At 38.1% G+C, this 19,679-nt stretch overlaps 1 protein-coding gene across 4 annotated transcripts in view; it reads right to left on the bottom strand.

Moving 5' to 3' along the window:
• FAM227B (family with sequence similarity 227 member B) overlaps positions 1 to 19,679 on the bottom strand; it is a gene marked incomplete at its 3' end in the record, with an annotated part of 264,786 nt that overhangs the window by 18,092 nt on the left and 227,015 nt on the right. The window contains exon 13 of one of the 4 annotated variants that reach the window (XM_081229398.1): positions 70 to 147. The exons of the other annotated variants lie outside the window; for them this stretch is intronic. Within the exon in view, the coding sequence (XP_081085524.1) occupies positions 70 to 147 (78 nt within the window). The remainder of the gene's footprint in view (positions 1 to 69; positions 148 to 19,679) is intronic. 4 annotated transcript variants of the gene reach the window in all.

The raw sequence follows: 19,679 nt of genomic DNA, 5'->3' as shown, positions 1-19,679 counted from the left end.
TCTATGATTGCTTACAGCTCTAAAGGATTCTATGATTTTATATTTATCAATAGTATGGAGTCAACTTACATTCTAAAATCCTTTTGGTTGTTTGCAAATTGTCTTTTTGCCTCCTTTAGAATATCACAGTAAGTTGGAGCAGGTGGTGTGATAGGCTTATGGTTAAGGAAAGATTTTCAACTAGGAAAACTTGGGAGAGGTTAACTTGGGAGAGTATCCTTCACAGGGGGACTCAGGGAACCATCTTGCCTGGGCGTCCCAGTCATGAAGGGTCTCAAGTATAAACAAGAATATTATGTCTGGCGTTGCACTGAAAGGACCAAAAGGAGACAATACCTATCAGACTACTTTAAACTTATATCCCATTATCTGGACCACACGATCCATAGCGCACAAGGACTTAGTAGTTTCATAAATCCCGTAATTACTATTTTCATGTTTTTTTGGTGTACTTTACAGGAAGCGATTTGTTAAATGTAAAATTTAAAATGTACATTTTGTAACTCTGTTTAGACATTTCTTCATTTCTACATATACTGAGAACTTCAAAGTCTCTTGACTTCTGAGAGGCTCTGGAGGTGACTGGCAGCATATGTTGGCTGCCTCAGTTAGCCCGACCTCTGCTAACTGCGTGGGAAAGGATGATAGGCAGAAGGTAAAAATGTTCTGCTAATGTGGCTGGGGCTCTTCTACTGTCTGTTTCTGGTACAGCCTGTGGCTCTGTCCCTAACGCTGGTCTTAACCCATGTCTGTGTCTGGAAAGCAGACGCTTCCTCTGAAGTGGCAACTGGTAAATGACACAAGAAGGCAGCTCTCATCTTGTGTTAAGACCTTAGCCTCACTGGTAAACTAGGAGCTCTTAAACCTCTGCAGTCACCAAGATGTAGGGAATGAGTCTGTCCTCCCATGGTCCCACCCTCCAACCTGAACCACACTTCAGTGTTACCTCCATCTTTCTCTGAATGCAATTTGCTCATTTAAAACACATTTATGCTCCCTTCAAGAATGTCCTTGATGCTCATTTTAATCTTAATTATCTGGTATAAGAATGTTAGGAAAAGCTCAGTGGATCCGGTCCCTGGGACAAGACCACATAGGCACTTAACCTTATAACCTTAATTTCCTGAGTATTATATCTCAGTTGAGATAACCAGAAGGAAAAACATGAATGGCTCCACAACAAAGATTCTCACAATAAACTTGAATAAAATTTATGTCTTTCCTATGACACTCTAAACTACTCAGAAAATATCTTCAATCACTTATAATTTGAATATTAAGGTCTTAGAATCAAGGAAAAGAATATTTGTTTTCTGTACACTCCAGATGACTTTCTCAGCAATGCCAGGGTGATAAATTCTCTCTGCCAGCCATTGAACCTGTTTAAGAAGGTTCCTTAACAGCATCACTAAGTTGCTGGGAAGCAGTGTTGATAGCAGACCATACTCCATCCTACTAAGCACAGAGTTTGCGAGGGTCTGGATGATTATGTTATCCTGAATAGGATAGGAATTCTCTGAAATACATTTTACAGAGAAGTCTGCTGCTCTTTATGATGCATTCCAAGTTTACTTTAACCCCTTCATCATAGCTAGGTTTTAGAGTATGGTTTTCCTTAAAGAAGGAGATAAGCCTGGAGGGGGATCAAGATGGCGGAGGGGAGAATGTGGAGCTCACCTTCCCCCATAAACACATCAAAAATACATCCACATGTGGAACATTTCTCACAGGAAACCAGCTGGAGACTGGCAGAAGATCTCCTATATAACCAAAGCTGCAAGAAAGATCTCCACATAACTGAGTAGGAAGGAAAAAAAGGAATCAGGACAGGACTGGTGTCCCTGGGAGGGATCTATAAAGGAGAAAAGGTCTACATGGGCAGACCCTGGGGAGCCCCCTTGCCTGCTGGGAAATCTGCTGGGACAGATAGAGGGGCTGGAGAAGCCCAGACTCTACTTGTGAGGAGTGCGTGTGTGCTGGCTTGCTGACAATCAGGACAGAGACAGATTGGCAGCTGGCTTGCCACACTTCCCAATATCAGGCATGCATCGGGCAGGGCTACAAATATGTGCAATGGCTAAGCGCTGAATCTCTGGCAGACAGACCCTGGGAGAGGACTCTATCTAGCTTAGTGAAGATAGCTCAGAGGGCCTGGGGTATAGTCCAGGCCAGACTGCAGAGCTCTTTGTCACTGCTTGCATGGCAGGGGTGGGTCCAGCTGTGGTGGATTTTGTCGGCGCCTGCAAAGGGTGATGCCACAGAGATGCTCAGGGGGTGCTGAGTCTCAGATGGAGAGCCCCTGGGTAGGAATATGCAGTGGTTGGTTTCCCAAAGGGAGTTCACTGGCTCTGCCCACCCCACACCACAACTTGGAGCAGCATCTGGCACGGACAGGTCCTGGGAGAGGTCTGGAACAGAGGCAGCCTAGTTCTCAGGCAGCAGCACAACCACCTTGGTTCCTGAAGCCACAAAGTCCCAGCCCCCAGCACCAGCCCATTCCACACCACAGCCTAGCACTAGGCCTGGGATAAACATAACAGGAAAAGAGATGTGGCATTTGGCTGCTTCTAGACAGAACTGCAGATGTCTGCATGGGTAGTGCATAGATTCGCTGTGACGACACGGGCCTCAATTGCTTCAGCAGTCACCTCCTGTGGAGCAGGTCACGCACTCAAGGTCAAAGGAGCCTGAGTGAACCTGACCCTCGGAGCTTTTACTCTGACAACTGGGGAGCAGACACCACCGCTGACAGGGCTGTAACAGCCACAGAGCAAGGAGGAGGCCCCACCCAGAGCATAGGCTCTGGACACCTCACCAGTTACTCCCCTATCAAGGGGATAACAACCAGCAAACTCTGAGGAAAGATGTGGCTGGTACCCATATTGAAACCAGCCCTCGCACCAGAATATTGGATTCACAGTCTACACAGGGATGCTTCCAAATAAAAATACCCCTTCAAGACCACAGTAGATAACTGTTTCTCCTAAATTCATAGAGACAGAGAAAGTTAAGTAAAATGAAAAAGCAGAGAAACTACTCCAAATTAAAATAAAAGAAATCCCCTGAAAGAACAAATAATGAAACAGACCTCACCAGTCTACTATACCCTGAGTTCAAAAAGGAGGTAATAAAAATGCTAAAGGAATTAAAAGATTGATAGAAATGCAGATCACTGTAGTAACAAACTAGAAAATATCAAATCAAAATTAGACAACTCAGTGAGATAAAATCAAATCTAGAAGCAATGAATAGACTAAATAACACAGAAGAATGAATATGTGATCTGGAGGACATACTAATGGAAATCACCCAATCAGAAAAGCAGACAGAAAGACAAATGAATAAAATGAAAGCAGCATACAAAATTTATAGGATAATATAAAGCATGCCAAACTATGCATAAGCTGGGTTCCAGAAGGAAAAGAGAGAGAAAAGGGGATTGAAAGTGTATTTGGAGAAATTATTGCTGAAAACTTCCCAAACCTAAAGAAGGAAACAGATATCCAAGTGCAAGAAGCACAGAGGATCCCAAACAAGATGAACTCAAACAGATCCACACCAACACATATAATTAAAAAGGCAAAACTTAAAGAGAGGATTCTAAAAGCAAGAGAAAACAAAGAGTCAGTTACATGAGAACCTCCATAAGGCTATCAGCTGATTTCTCTGCAGAAATTTTGCAGGTCAGAAGGGAGTGGCATGATATATTCAAAGTCCTGAAAGGGAAAACCTGCAACTCTACCCAGCAAAATTATCATCTAGAATAGAAGGAGAGAGAAAGAATTTCTCAGACAAGCGAAACCCAAAAGAATTCAGCAATACTAAACCTATTCTAGAAGATATATTGAAGGGTCTTCTCTAAACAGAAAAGAAACAAGAATCTATAGGAAAGGGATAGTCACAATAGAAAAGGCAAATATATAAAAGGATTGAAGATCACTTAAGCCAGTACATAGATTAAAAAACAATCAAAAATTTTTTGTGAAAGTGATTATAACTACAATTAGCAGCAAAAGGATAAGATATAAAATAGGACATCAAAATCAAAGAGTGTGGGGGAGTGAACTATAAAAATGTGGATTGTTTAGAGTGTGTTTAAGCTTGTATGACTATCAGTTTAAAGCAAATAGATATAGTTAGGGGTCAACATACTTGAAAACCAGGGTAACCACAGATCAAGGACATACCATAGGTTCACAAATACCAAAAAGAAAGGAACTCAAGCATAATACAAAAGAACCATCAAAGCACAAAAGAAAAAACAAAAAGAAGAAACAAAGAACTACAATATTGACAGGAAAACACAGTTTAAAATGGCAATAAGTACATACCTATCAATAATTACTTTAAATGTCAATGGAACAAATGCTCTGATCAAAAGACACAGAGCAGCAGACTGGATAAGAAAACAAGAACCTACAATATGTCACTTACAAGAGACTCACTTCAAGGCGAAAGACACACACAGACTGAAAGTAAGAAGATGGAAAAAGATATTTCATGCAAATGGAAATGACAAGAAAGCAGGGGTAGCAATACTCATATCAGACAAAATAGACTTTAAAACAAAGTCCAAAAGGAGGGACAAAGAAGTACATTATATTATGAAAAAGGGACCAATACAAGAAGAGGATATTACACTTGTTAATGTGCATGCACCCAATATAGGAACACTGAAAGATATAAAACAAATACTAGCAGACATAGAGGGAGAACTTGACAGGAATACAATAGTAGGAGTCTTTAAAACCCCACTGACATCAATGGACAGATATTCTAGACAGAAAACCAATAAGGCAACAGAGGTCCTAAATGATACAATAGACAAGGTGGACTTATTTGATATCTACAGGACCCTACATCCAAAACACCCAGAATACACATTCTTTCCAAGTGTGCATGGAACATTCTCTAGGATAGACCACATATTAGGTCACAAAACAAGCCTCAACAAATTTAAGAGGCTAGAAATTATTTCAAGTATCTTTTCTAACCACAATGGTATGAAACTAGAAATCAACCACAAAAAGAAAAATGGGAAGAGAACACATGGAGACTAAACAAGATGCTATAACAAACCAATGGGTCAATAATGAAATCAGAAAATACTTCAAGACAATTGACAATGAAAACACAACTTTACAAAAACTATGGGATGCAGCAAAGCAGTTCTAAAAGGGAAGTTCATAGTAATACAGACCTTCCTCAAGGAACAAGAAAAATCTCAGACAACCTAACCTACCACTTAAAAAATCAGAAAAGAGAAGAACAAAACTCAAAGTCAGCAAAAGGAAGGAAATAATAAAGATCAGAGAGAAAATAAATTAAGTAGAGAAAAGAATAGCAATTGAAAGCATCAATGAAACCAAGAGCTGTTTTTTTGAAAAGAGAAACAAAATTGACAAACCTCTAGCCAGGCTCACCAAGAAGAAAAGAAAGAGGACCCAAATAAACAAAATAAGAAATGAAAGTGGAGAAATAATAATGGATACTGCAGAAGTACAAAAAATCATAAAAGAATACTATGAATAATTATATGCCAATAGATTGGAAACCTAGAAATGGACAAGTTTTTAGAAACAGCCTGCCAAAGCTGAGTCAAGAAGAAACAGATGATTTGAGCAGACTGATCACTAGATGTAAAATAGAATCTGCAATAATAATTTAAAAAAACTCCCTGCAAACAAAAATCCAGAACCAGATGGCTTCACTGGGGAATTCTACCAAACATACCAAGAACTTATACCTATCCTTCTCAAACTATTAAAAAAAAAAAACTGAAGAGGAAGGAACACTCTCAAATTCATTCTGTGAAGCCATCACCCTGATACCAAAACCAAACAAAGACACTACCAGAAAAGAAAGTTACAGGCCAATATCTTTGATGAATATAGATGCAAAAATCCTCAACAAAATATTAGCAAACTGAACCCAACAATACAAAAAAAGACCTACATCATGATGAAGTTGGATTTATCCCAGGGTCGTAAGGATGGTTCAACATACACAAATAAATCAATGTGATATACCACATTAAGAAAGGGAAAGGCAAAAAACATGTGATAATCTCAAAAGACACAGAAAAAGCATTTGACCAAAGTCAACATCCATTCATGATAAAAACTCTCACCAAAATGGGTATAGAGGGAACATATCTCAACATAATAAAGTCATTTACGACAAACCCACAGCCAACCTAATACTCAATGGTGAAAAGCTGAAGGCCTTCCTGCTAAATTCAGGAACAAGATAAGGATGCCCACCCTCTCCACTGCTATTCAACATCATATTGGAAGCTGTAGCCACAGCAATCAAGTAAGAAAAAGAAATAAAAGGTATCCAAATTGGAAGGGAAGAGGTAAAACTGTCACCATTTGCAGATGACAAGATACTCTATATAGAGAAACCTAAAGTCTCCACACAAAAAGTATTAGATCTAATACATGAATTCAGCAAGGTAGCAGAACACAAGATAAATATACAGAAATCTGTTGCATTTCTTTACACTGCAATGAAGTATCAGAAAGAGAAAGTTAAAAAAATTTCCATTTAAAATTGTGTCCAAAAAAAGTAAATAGGAATAAGCTTAACCAAGGAGGTGAAAGAACTATTTGCTAAAAACTATAAAACAGTAACAAAAGAAATTGAAGATGATTCAAAGAAATGGGAAGATATCCTATGCTCTTGGATTAGAAAAATTAATATTATCAAATTGGTCATACTGCCTGAAGCAATCTACAAATTTAATGCAATCCCTATCAAAATACCCATGACATTTTTCACAGAATTAGAACAAATAATCCTAAAATTTATATGGAACCACAAAAGACTTAGAATTGCAAAAGCAATCCTGAGGAAAAAGAACAAAGCTGGAGGCACAACCCTTCCAGACTTTAGACAATACTACAAAGCTACAGTAATCAGAACATTATGGTATTGGCAAAAAAAAAGAGATATATGGGTCAATGGAACAGACCTATAGAGCCCAGAAATAAACCCACACACATACAGTCAATTAATCTACTTAGAGTACACAATGGGGTAAATACAGTCTCGTCAACAAGTGGTGCTGGGAAAGCTAGACAGCTACATGTAAATCAATGAAATAGAACAGTCCCTCACACCATATACAAAAATAAACTCAAAATGGTTAAATGATCTAAATATAAGACATGACACCATAAAACACGAGAACACAGGCAGAACATTCTTGGACATAAGTTGTAGCAATATTTTCTTAAATCAGTTTCTGAAGGCAAAAGAAATAAAAGCAAAAATGAACAAATGGGACCTAATCAAACTTAAAAACTTTTGTATAGCAAAGGAAACCATCAACAAAACAAAAAGACAACCTATTGAATGGGAGAAAATATTTGAAAATGATGCAACCAACAAGGGGTTAATATCTAAAATATACAAGCAGCTCATACAACTCAATATCAAAAAACCAAACCACCCAATCAAAAAATGGGCAGAAAACCTAAATAGACATTTCTCCAAAGAAGACATACAGATGACCAACAGGCACATGAAAAGATGCTCAACATCACTAATTATTAGAGAAAAGCAAATCAAAACCATAATGAGATATCACTTCACACCAGTCAGAATGGCTATCATCAAAAAGTCTACAAATAGGGACATCCCTGGTGGCAGAGTGGTTAAGAATCTGCCTGCCAATGCAGGGGGCACAGGTTCAAGCCCTGGTCCAGGAAGATCCCACATGCTGTGGAGCAACTAAGCCCGTGCGCCACAACTACTGAGCCTGTGCTTACAGTCCTTGAGCCACAACTACTGAGCCCACGCATTGCAACTACTGAAGCCCACATGCCTAGAGCCCATGCTCCACAACGAGAAGCCACTACAATAAGCCCGTGCACCACAATGAAGCGTAGCCCCTGCTCACCGCAACTAGAGAAAGCCCGCATGCAGTAACGAAGACCCAATGCAGCCAAAAAAAAAAAAAAAAGCTTTATAAAAAAAAAGTCTACAAATAATAAATGCTGGAGAGGGTGTGGAAAAAAGGGAACCCTCCTACACTGTTGGTGGGAATGTAAATTGGTGCAGCCACTATGGAAGACAGTATGGAGATTCCTTAAAAAACTAAAAATAGAACTACCACATGACCCAGCAATCCCACTCCTGGGCATATATCTTGAAACAATGAAAACTCTAATTCGAAAAGATACACATATCCCTCTGTTCATAGCAGCACCAAGTACAATAGCCAAGACATGGAACCAACCCAAATGCCAATAGGCTCAAGAAGAAGTGGTATATATATGTGTGTGTGTGTGTATAAATATATATATTTGAAGGATCAAATATATATATATAATAGTATTACTCAACATTATAAAAAGGAATGAAATATTGCCATTTGTAGCAACATGGATGGACCTAGATAATATTATACTATGTGAAGTAAGTCAGACAAAGACAAATATATGATATCACTTATATGTGGAATCTAAAAAGTAATACAAATGAATGTATGTATTAAACAGAAACAGACTCAGACACATAGAAAACAAACTTACGGTTACCAAAGGGGAAAGGGAGTGGGGGAGTTATAAAATAGGAGTATGGGAGACTAACAGATACATACTACTATACATAAAATAGATAAGCAACAAGGATTTACTATATAGCACAGGGAACTATATTCATGATCTTTTAATAAGCTATAATGAAAAATAATCTGAAAAAATATATATATATATAATATATATAAAATGGAATTACTTTGCTGTACACCCGAAACTAACACAATATTGTAAATCAACTATACTTCAATAAAAAAAGAGATAAGCCTGACTTTAATGTCACAATGGTATATTTTTCTTAAACTTATAATTTAATGAAAAGTTTATGTGCATTATGTAGGTGAAAATCGCATCAGTGCAGTGATAGCATCCAGCCCTCCCAGGAGGCAGACCAGTAGTGACAACTGCATGTACACATGAGCAGTGAGAATGCTCTCATTATTGGCTTCAAGGACACATTCAGTAAATAGCCCTCTTTGGGGCCAGCATGAAGCAATATTGGGAAGTCAACAGAGTGTGTGTCTTCGGTGTCTTTCACTCATCTCTCTCGATGCTCTTCTTTTAGTACCCTCTTAGTTCTTCATTGCTCCTTGGCTGGCATTAACAGATCATATTTCCCACAGATTATAGAGTGCCATGCTGTAAATTCAGCTCTAGTTCTCACACTATGGTCAGCACTTGCCATCTAGGGCCATGGTAGCCCAGGTAGTTGACAGGGTTGGCCCTCTTTTTCCTTATCTGTAAAGTATGAGGGTTGAGCTTCATGGTTTTGTAGCTCTCATCCTATTATGATTTTCTATCAGAAAAAATTTTAACCTCTATTAGAGGTAGAAAATGAGCCTATTTAAGTTCCGACCCATCACTGGGGTAATGGCAAAAGGCTTGGAGAGAGTGGGGTGGAATTTGAGATTTTGCAAAGGAATATAGGAGAGAATCTGTTTAATATTTAGATATGGGGGCTGTATAAGAGATAGGGAGAAGGAAGGATCAATTATGGCAAGGATAATGATGCAATCACTTTATAGAAATTGGGAAGTTTGTCAATTTGAAGGTTGTATTATAGGGGATGAGAAGGTATTTTAAAAATGGGCATGAGACTAGATAGCAGAACTCAGCATAAGCTGTTTAATTTGGGGGCACTTAGAAAAAGAAATGACAGGAACCAAGATGGCAGAGAAAAAGGATGTGCTCTCACTCCCTCTTGCAAGAACACCAGAATCACAACTAGCTGCTGGACAATCATTGACAGGAAGACATTGGAAATCACCAAAAAAGATCCCCCACATCCAAAGACAAAGGAGAGGCCACAGTGAGATGGAAGGAGGGGCGCAATCACAATAAAATCAAATCCTATGACTGCTGGGTGGGTGACTCACACACCAGAGAACACTTATACTGACAGAATTCCACCTACTGGAGTGAAGGTTATGAGCCCCATGTCAGATTCCCAACCTGGGGGTCTGGCAACAGCAGGAGGAATTCCTAGAGAATCAGACTTTGAAGGCTAGTGGGATTTGACTGTAAGACTTCAAAAAGACTGGGGGAAACAGAGACTCCACTCTTGGAGGGCACACACAAAGTAGTGTATGCATCAGGACCCAGGGGAAGGAGCAGTGACACCAGGGGAGACTGAACCAGACCGACCAGCTAGTATTCGAGGCTCTCCTGCAGAGTCGGGTGGTGGATGTGGCACACCGTGGGGAAAGGACACCAGTGGCAGAAGTTCTGGGAAGTACTCCTTGGCATGAGCCCTCCCAGGGTCCACCATTAGCCCCACCAAAGAGCCCAGGTAGGCTCCAGTGTTGGCTTGCCTCAGGCCAAACAACCAACAGGGAGGAAACCCAGCCCCACCCATCAACAGTCAAGTGGATTAAAGTTTTACTGAGTTCTGCCCACCAGAGCAACAGACAGCTCTACCCAGCAACAGCCCCTCCCATTAGGAAACTTGCACAAGCCTCTGAGATAGCCTCATCCACTAGAGGGCAGACAGCAGAAACAAGAGAACTACAATCCTGCAGCCAGTGGAGCAAAAACCACATTCACAGAAAGATAGATAAGATGAAAAGGCAGAGGGCTATGTAGCAGATGAAGATACAAGATAAAACCCCAGAAAAACAACTAAATGAAGTGCAGATAGGCAACCTTCCAGAAAAAGAATTCAGAATAATGATAGTGAAGATGATCCAGGACCTCGGAAAAAGAATAGAAGCAAAGATCTAGAAGATGCAAGAAATGTTTAACAAAGACCTAGAAGAATTAAAGAACAATCAAACAGAGGTGAACAATACAATAACTGAAATGAAAACTACACTAGAAGGAATCACTAGCAGAATAACTGACGCAGAAGAACGGATAAGTGACCTGGAAGGCAGAATGGTGGAATTCACTGCTGCAGAACGGACTAAAGAAAAAAGAATGAAAAGAAATGAAGACAGCCTAAGAGACCTCTGGGACAACATTCACATTATAGGGGTCCCAGAAGGAGAAGAGAGACAAAGGACCTGAGAAAATATTTGAAGAGATTATAGTCAAAAACTTTCCTAACACGGGAAAGGAAATAGCCACCCAAGTCCAGGAAGTGCAGAGAGTCCCATACAGGATAAACCCAAGGAGAAACACACCGAGACACATAGTAATCAAACTGGCAAAAATGAAAGACAAAGAAAAATTATTGAAAGCAGCAAGGGAAAAACAACAAATAACATACAAGGGAACTCCCATAAGGTTAACAGCTGATCTCTCAGCAGAAACTCTACAAGCCAGACGGGAGTGTCATGATATACTTAAGGTGATGAAAGGGAAGAACCTACAACCATGATTACTCTACCTGGCAAGGATCTCATTCAGATTCGATGGAGAAGTCAAAAGCTATACAGACAAGCAACAGCTAAGAGAATTCAGCACCACCAAACCAGCTCTACAACAAATGCTAAAGGAACTTCTCTAAGTGGGAAACACAAGAGAAGAAAAGGACCTACAAAAACAAACCCAAACAATTCAGAAAATGGTCATAGTAACATATATATTGATTATTACCTTAAAAGTGAATGGATTAAATGCTCCAACCAAAAGACACAGGCTTGCTGAATAGATCCAAAAACAAGACCTATATATATGCTGTACAAGAGACCCACTTCAGACTTAGGAACACATAAAGACTGAAAGTGAGGGGATGGAAAAAGATATTCCATGCAAATGGAAATCAAAAGAAAGCTGGAGTAGCAAAACTCATATCAGATAAAATAGACTTTAAAATAAAGAATGTTACAAGAGATAAGGAAGGACATTCCATAATGATCAAGTGATCAATCCAAGAAGAAGATATAACAATTACAAATATATATGCACCTGACATAGGAGCACCTCAACACATAAGGCAACTGCTAACAGCTATAAAAGAGGAAATTGACAGTAACACAATAATACTGGGGAACTTTAACACCTCACTTACAACAATGGACAGATCATCCAAAATGAAAATAAATAAGAAAACAGAAACTTTAAATGACACAACAGACTAGATAGATTTAATTGATATTTATGGACATTCCATCCAGAAACAGCAGATTACACTTTCTTCTCAAGTGTGCACAGAACATTTTCCAGGATAGATCATATCTTGGGTCACAAATCAAGACATAGTAAATTTAAGAAAATTGAAATCATATCAAGCATCTTTTCTGACCACAATGCTATGAGATTAGAAGTGAATTACAGGGAAAAGAATGTAAAAAACACAAACACATGGAGACTAAACAATATGTTACTAAATAACCAAGAGGTCACTGAAGAAATCAGAGAGGAAATCAAAAAATACCTAGACCAAATGACAATGAAAAAATGATGATCCAAAACCTATGGGATGCAGCAAAAGCACTTCTAAGAGGGAAGTTTAGAGCTATACAAGCCTACCTCAAGAAACAAGAAAAATCTCAAATAAACAACCTAACCTTACACCTGAAGCAACTAGAGAAAGAAGAACAAACAAAACCCACAGTTAGCAGGAAAGAAATCATAAAGATCAGAGCAGAAATAAATGAAATAGAAACAAAGCAAACTATAGCAAAGATCAATAAAACTAAAAGCTGGTTCTTTGAGAAGATAAACAAAATTGATAAACCATTAGCCAGGTTCATCAAGAAAAAGAGGGAGAGGACTCAAGTCAATAAAATTAGAAATGAAAAAGGAGAAGTAAAAACAGACACCACAGAAATACAAAGCATCCTCAGAGACTACTACAAGCAACCCTAGGCCAATAAAATGGACAACCTGGAAGAAATGGACAAATTCTTAGAAAGGTATAACCTTCCAAGACTGAACCAGGAAGAAATAGAAAATAAGAACAGACCAATCACAAATAATGAAATTGTAACTGTGATTTAAAATCTTCCAACAAACAAAAGTCCAGGACCAGATGGCTTCACAGGCGAATTCTATCAGACATTTAGAGAAGAGCTAACACCCATCCTTCTCAAACTCTTCCAAAAATTTGCGGAAGAAGGGACACTCCCAAACTCATTCTATGAGGCCACCATCACCCTGATACCAAAACCAGACAAAGATACTACAAAAAAAGAAAATTACAGACCAAAATTATTGATGAATATACATGCAAAAATCCTCAACGAAATACTAGCAAACAGAATCCAACAACACATTAAAAGGATCATACACCATGATCAAGTGGGATTTATCCCAGGGATGCAAGCATTCTTCAATATATGTAAATCAATCAATGTGATAAACCATATTAGCAAATTGAAGAATAAACCCCATATGATCATCTCAATAGATGCAGAAAAAGCTTTTGACAAAATTCAACACCCATATATGATAAATACCCTCCAGAAAGTGGGCATAGAGGGAACCTACTCAACATAATAAAGGCAATATATGACAAACCCACAGCAAACATCTCAATGGTGAAAAACTGAAACCATTTCCTCTAAGATCAGGAACGAGACAAGGATATCTACTCTCACCACTATTATTCAACATAGTTTTGGAAGTCCTAGCCACGGCAATCAGAGAAGAGAAAGAAATAAAAGCAATACAAATTGGAAAAGAAGAAGTAAAACTGTCACTGTTTGCAGATACTATACATAGAGAATCCTAAAGATGCCACCAGAAAACTACTAGAGCTAATCAATGAATTTGGTAAAGTTGCAGGATACAAAATTAATGCACAGAAATCTCTTGCATTCCTATAGACTAATGATGAAAAATCTGAAAGAGAAATTAAGGAAACACTCCCATTTACCACTTTACCCATTTACATTTACCCATTTACCACTGCAATTTAAAGAATAAAATACATAGGAATAAACCTACCTAGGGAGACAAAAGACCTGTATGCAGAAAACTATAAGACACTGATGAAAGAAATTAAAGATGATACCAACAGATGGAGAGATATACCATGTTCTTGGATTGGAAGAATCAATATTGTGAAAATGACTATACTACCCAATGCAATCTACAGATTCAATGCAATCCCTATCAAATTACCAATGGCATTTTTTACAGAACTAGAACAAAAAATCTTAAAACCTGTATGGAGACACAAAAGACCCCGAATAGCCAAAGCAGTCTTGAGAGAAAAAAAAAACAGAGTTGGAGGAGTTAGACTCCCTGACTTCAGACTATACTACAAAGCTACAGTAATCAAGACAATATGGTACTGGCACAAAAACAGAAACATAGATCAATAGAACAAGATAGAAAGCCCAGAGATAAACCCATGCACCTATGGTCAACTAAACTATTACAAAGGAGGCAAGGATATACAATGGAGAAAAGACAGTCTCTTCAATAAGTGGTGCTGGGAAAACTGGACAGCTACATGTAAAAGAATGAAATTAGAACACTCCCTAACACCATACACAAAAATAAACTCAAAATTTATTAGAGACCTAAATGTAAGACCAGATACTATAAAACTGTTTGAGGAAAACATAGGAAGAACCCTCTTTGACATAAATCAGAGCAAGATCTTTTTTGATTCACCTCCTAGAGTAATGGAAATAAAAAAAAAATAAACAAATGCAACTTAATGAAACCTCAAAGCTTTTGTATAGCAAAGGAAACCATAAACAAGATGAAAAGACAACACTCAGAATGGGAGAAAATATTTGCAAATGAATCAAAAGACAAAGGATTAATCTCCAAAATATATAAACAGCTCATGCAGCTCAATACTAAAAAAACAAAGAACCGAATCCAAAAATGGGCAGAAGACCTAAATAGACATTTCTCCAAAGAAGACATACAGATGGCCAAGAAGCACATGAAAAGCTGCTCAACATCACTAACTATTAGTGAAATGCAAATCAAAACTTCACTGAGGTATCACCTCACACCAGTTAAAATGGGCATCATCAGAAAATCTACAAAAAACAAATGCTGGATAGGGTGTGGAGAAAAGGGAACCCTCCTGTACTGTTGGTGGGAATGTAAATTGATACAGCTACTATGGAGAACAGTATGAAGGTTCCTTAAAAAACTAAAAATAGAATTACCATATGACCCAGCAATCCCACTACTGAGCATATACCCAGAGAAAACCATAATTCAAAAAGACACATGCACCCCAATGTTCATTGCAGCACTATTTACAATAGCCAGGTCATGGAAGCAAGCTAAATGCCCATGGAGAGACAAACAGATAAAGAAGATGTGGTACATATATACAGTGAGCTATTACTCAGCCATGAAAAGGAACGAAATTGGGTCATTTGTAGAGACCTGGATGGATCTAGAGACTGTTATACAGAGTGAAGTAAGTCAGAAAGAGAAAAACAAATATCATATATTAATGCATATATGTACAACCTAGAAAAATGGTACAGATCAACCGGTTTGCAGGGTAGAAATTGAGACACAGATGTAGAGAACAAACATATGGACACCAAGGGAGGAAAGCGGCGGGGGGGTGGTGGTGGGGGTGGTGGTGTGATGAATTGGGTGATTGGGATTGACATGTATACACTGATGTGTATAAAATTGATGACTAATAAGAACTTGCTGTATAAAAAAATAAATACAACAAAATTGAAAAATTCAAAAAAAAAAAAAAGGGCATGTTCTTCCCATACGACCGAGCAATCCACTACTGGGCATATACCCTGAGAAAACCATAATTCAAAAAGAGTCATGTACCACAATGTTCATTGCAGCTCTATTTACAATAGCCAGGACATGGAAGCAACCTAAGTGTCCATCGACAGATGAATGGATAAAGAAGATGTGGCACATATATACAATGGAATATTACTCAGCCATAAAACGAAACGAAATTGAGTTATTTGTAGTGAGGTGGATGGACCTACAGTCTGTCATACAGAGTGAAGTAACTCAGAAAGAGAAGAACAAATACCGTATGCTAACACATATATATGGAATCTAAAAAAAAAAAAAAAAAAGGTTATGAAGAACCTAGGGGCAGGCCAGGAATAAAGACACAGAGAATGGACTTGAGGACATGGGGAGGGGGAAGGGTAAGCTGGGATGAAGTGAGAGAGCGGCATGGGCATATGTACACTACCAAACGTAAAATAGATAGCTAGTGGGAAGCAACTGCATAGCACAAGGAGATCAGCTCGGTGCTTTGTGACCACTTAGAAGGGTGGGAGGGAGACACAAGAGGGAGGGGATATGGGGATATATGTATATGTATAGCTGATTCACTTTTTTATAAAGCAGAAACTAACACACCATTGTAAAGCAATTATACTCCAATAAAGATGTTAAAAATTAAATGGGCATGTTCAATTAGCTACTTCCTACTAATATTTACAGGCATACCTCGGCAATATTGCAGGTTCATCTTTGGCTGAAGGGAACATTGTGTCTGTTTTTGTCTATCCAGAGCACTAAAACTTTCTCCATATCAGCAATAAGGCTGTTTTGCTTTCTTATTCATGTGTTCACTGGAGTAGGACTTTTCATTTCCTTTAAGAACTTTTCCTTTTCCTTCACAACATGGCTGTTTGGCACAAAAGGCCTAGCTTTCAGCCTATCTCGGGTTTTGACATGCCTTCCTCACTAAGCTTAATCTTTTCTAGCTCTTGATTTTAAATGAGAGACGTTATAGGGTTATTAATTGGCCTAATTTCAATATTGTGCCTCAGGAAATAGGGAGGCCTGAGGAGAGGCAGAGGGGTTGGGGAACGGCTATTTGGTGGAGCAGTCAGAACACACATTTATTAAGTTTGCCATCTTATACAGATGTGGTACATGGTGCCCCAAAACCTTAAGATAGTAACATCAATGATCACTGATCACAAATCACCATAACAAATATAATAATAATAATGAAAAAGTTAGGAATATTGTGAGAATTACCAAAATGTGGCACAGAGATATGAAGTGAGCAAATGCTCTTGGAAAAATGGGGCTGACAGACACACTCGTAGCAGGCTTGCCATGAGTCTTCAATTTGTAAAAAATGCAATATCCATGAAGTACAAAAAAATGGGTTTTGCCTGTAATTTCTCCTTCAGAGTGCTGTTAGAATTTCAAAGATTTTATCCTTCTACAAATTTATATTGTGCCGTTGAGTATGAGTTCCATGTTGAAGTATTTGGTAGCAAGATGATGTTTCTCACTCTGAACTAATTGAATTTTCTTTGCTTTTCACATTCATTATAAACTATTAGTATTGAGACAAAGAACTGTTTTATTTCTTATAAATTATTAATTTTGAACATATGTCATTATTGAAATGAACTGGGTACACATTCTTTATAAAGTCATTCTCATTGCCCACAAAATTTGGTCATAATTTTATATTCATGTTGTGTAAGGAGTTGGTGCTAAGACTGTAGCATTTTCCTGCACTACTCAATGGTGATGGTTTTCAGTAGACTTCTGTTAATATTTGTTAATGAATATCCTAATTTTTATTCTCTTCAGATACTTAAAGCCATCATTTTTTCCCAACTGTAGAAAAACAGAGTACTTAAAGCTTATAAATTATGAAAAATGGCTATACTCTAGTCCTTCAGGATGACTGTGGCAGCATGTTTTCCAATTCCACTGTCTGAATTGATCTCACACTTCATTTTCTTCTGCACTGCTACGTGGAGGTTACATGGCAAGACACTAAATGGAGAAGGAGCCATCTGGGTACTAATAAAAATGATCCTATTCTGGGACTTCGCAACAGCTGTGGTTGGGATGTGACAAACAAAGACATAGAGACATCCTAGAGGCCTCCATTCATTCTCTGGGGTCGTTGATCTCCCTTTAGAATCACAGAGTATTAGAGAAATAATGGGCCTTGGAAATCAGAGGGTCCAATGTGATTATAGTATACATGGAGAAACTGAGGCTTCTTGAAGGGAAGTACCCTGTCTGAGAGCTTGGGCGTGTGTGACTTAGATAAAGAATGGCTCAAGGGCAAATTTTGCTCCTATCTGCCAAAAATAATGTCCTAGGATGAGGTTGCAGGAAGCTTTGCTGTTTTCTTCATATCCCTTAAAGACAATTCTGGGAGTATTCTCAGAATGCTCCTGAGATTCCCAGGTTCAAGTGCTCATTCTACACATAATGCTATTATATAAGAAGTAAAAGGAAGGTAAGCAGCAAGCAGTGACCAGAATCTCCTCTATACACTAGAATTCATTTGATTCTTAATCCTAAAAACTAAATTCTTGTAACTTATCAGCGTGTGGCCTAAACTGATCTTAGAGCAGTTATCTTCTGCTTAATGTTTACCTTTTTTATACTTCAAATATTCTAATGCTGCATTTGCAAAAGTGTCAAACATTCATAATATAGTCAAGTAAAGAAAAAAAAAGACTAAAATAATGTTATTACTAAGCCCATGTGCCTTATTCTACAGGAGATAATACCACTGTGGGAATGTCATCCAGATTCTATATGGCGTGGAATGATGTGTAAAATAGGGTTACTGTTTTAGTAAGTTTCATTACTTAATACATTATTAGCAGCAGGTTTTTGTAGCATAGTCTAGAACATTGAAGGAACAGGACTACTGGAAATATTAACACAGATTTAACTAAAAGCATTCAACAAACTTGCCAGGACGTTTACCCCACTTTAAGAAAGAAAGATGAGTTTGTTTCTCATGATGTTTGGCTTTAAGGAGTTAATAGGAATGAGAAGGGACAACAGGCAGTTTTTGAAGTAGGAGACAGAAGAACTATAAAAATTAGGCATAAAGACTATTAAAGCCTAACAACCTGTTTTCCTTTAGTGCAGCACTGTCTCAAATTGGATGAGGGTGCTCCTTTGTGCTACTACAGCATCTTTGCAGGCTTCTGTCACTGATGACACAGTTTCTGTCTTTGCTGTTGGATTACTTAGCACCTTCACTAGTACTAGTCCTGGTACGTAACAGATATTCATCATCTACTGAACAAGTATTCTTATTGATATCTCAGTGCAGATGAGTCACAGACTTCATCATTTTTGGGGGGGCAGATGTTTAATTTTTATTTATTTATTTATTACAGATTTCATCTTGAGAAGCCTAGTCATCATGATAAAGTTACTTTTTGCTATATTGTTTAAGAAGTCAGGGAAGTATGAAATATCTTTAAGGAAAATTTTCATTAAAATAGTTAACAAAAAAAAGTTTTGGTGCTTCAAATGCTTGGCCATAGTTATTTGGAAAATTTAGTTATGGGTAACAGTTCACTCTCTGATAAGGCTGGATAAACGAGTTGTTGATTTATAGAGATTCTACCATTTTTATAAATTACACCCTTGAACAGAGACAGTTCCAAGGGTTGTTTGGAGGAACTTTAGCCATCTCCTTTATTTCCATCAACCCCTACTCCCCCCACAAAGCTATTCCAAATGAACACACAAATTTTGGGTTTGCTTTGTAAGTACAGGTTCTCTACGCACCCTCCTTGTAACTGGACTGAATATCTAAGTCCCTCCTATAAAAAGAGAAATTCTCAAGTCCCCACTTCCCACAGACCAAAATGAAATAAAACAGAGAATAAATACATATGAGGCAACCACCTAAAGGAGCCAATGTGATTTTTCCTTAAATACATAGGACTTCAGCTCTAAGCTAGGATAGGGTTTCTATTTTCTGAAATCCTGGAACATCTTGCAGAATCACTTGGAGCCATAAAATGGCAGTGATTTTTATGGGGT

The sequence above is a fragment of the Mesoplodon bidens genome (assembly GCF_964165515.1).
Source record: "Mesoplodon bidens genome assembly, chromosome: 3".
Lineage (NCBI taxonomy): Eukaryota > Metazoa > Chordata > Mammalia > Artiodactyla > Ziphiidae > Mesoplodon > Mesoplodon bidens.
The sequence above is the reverse complement of the archived record's forward strand: the minus strand, read 5'-3'. Positions and strand labels throughout refer to the sequence as shown.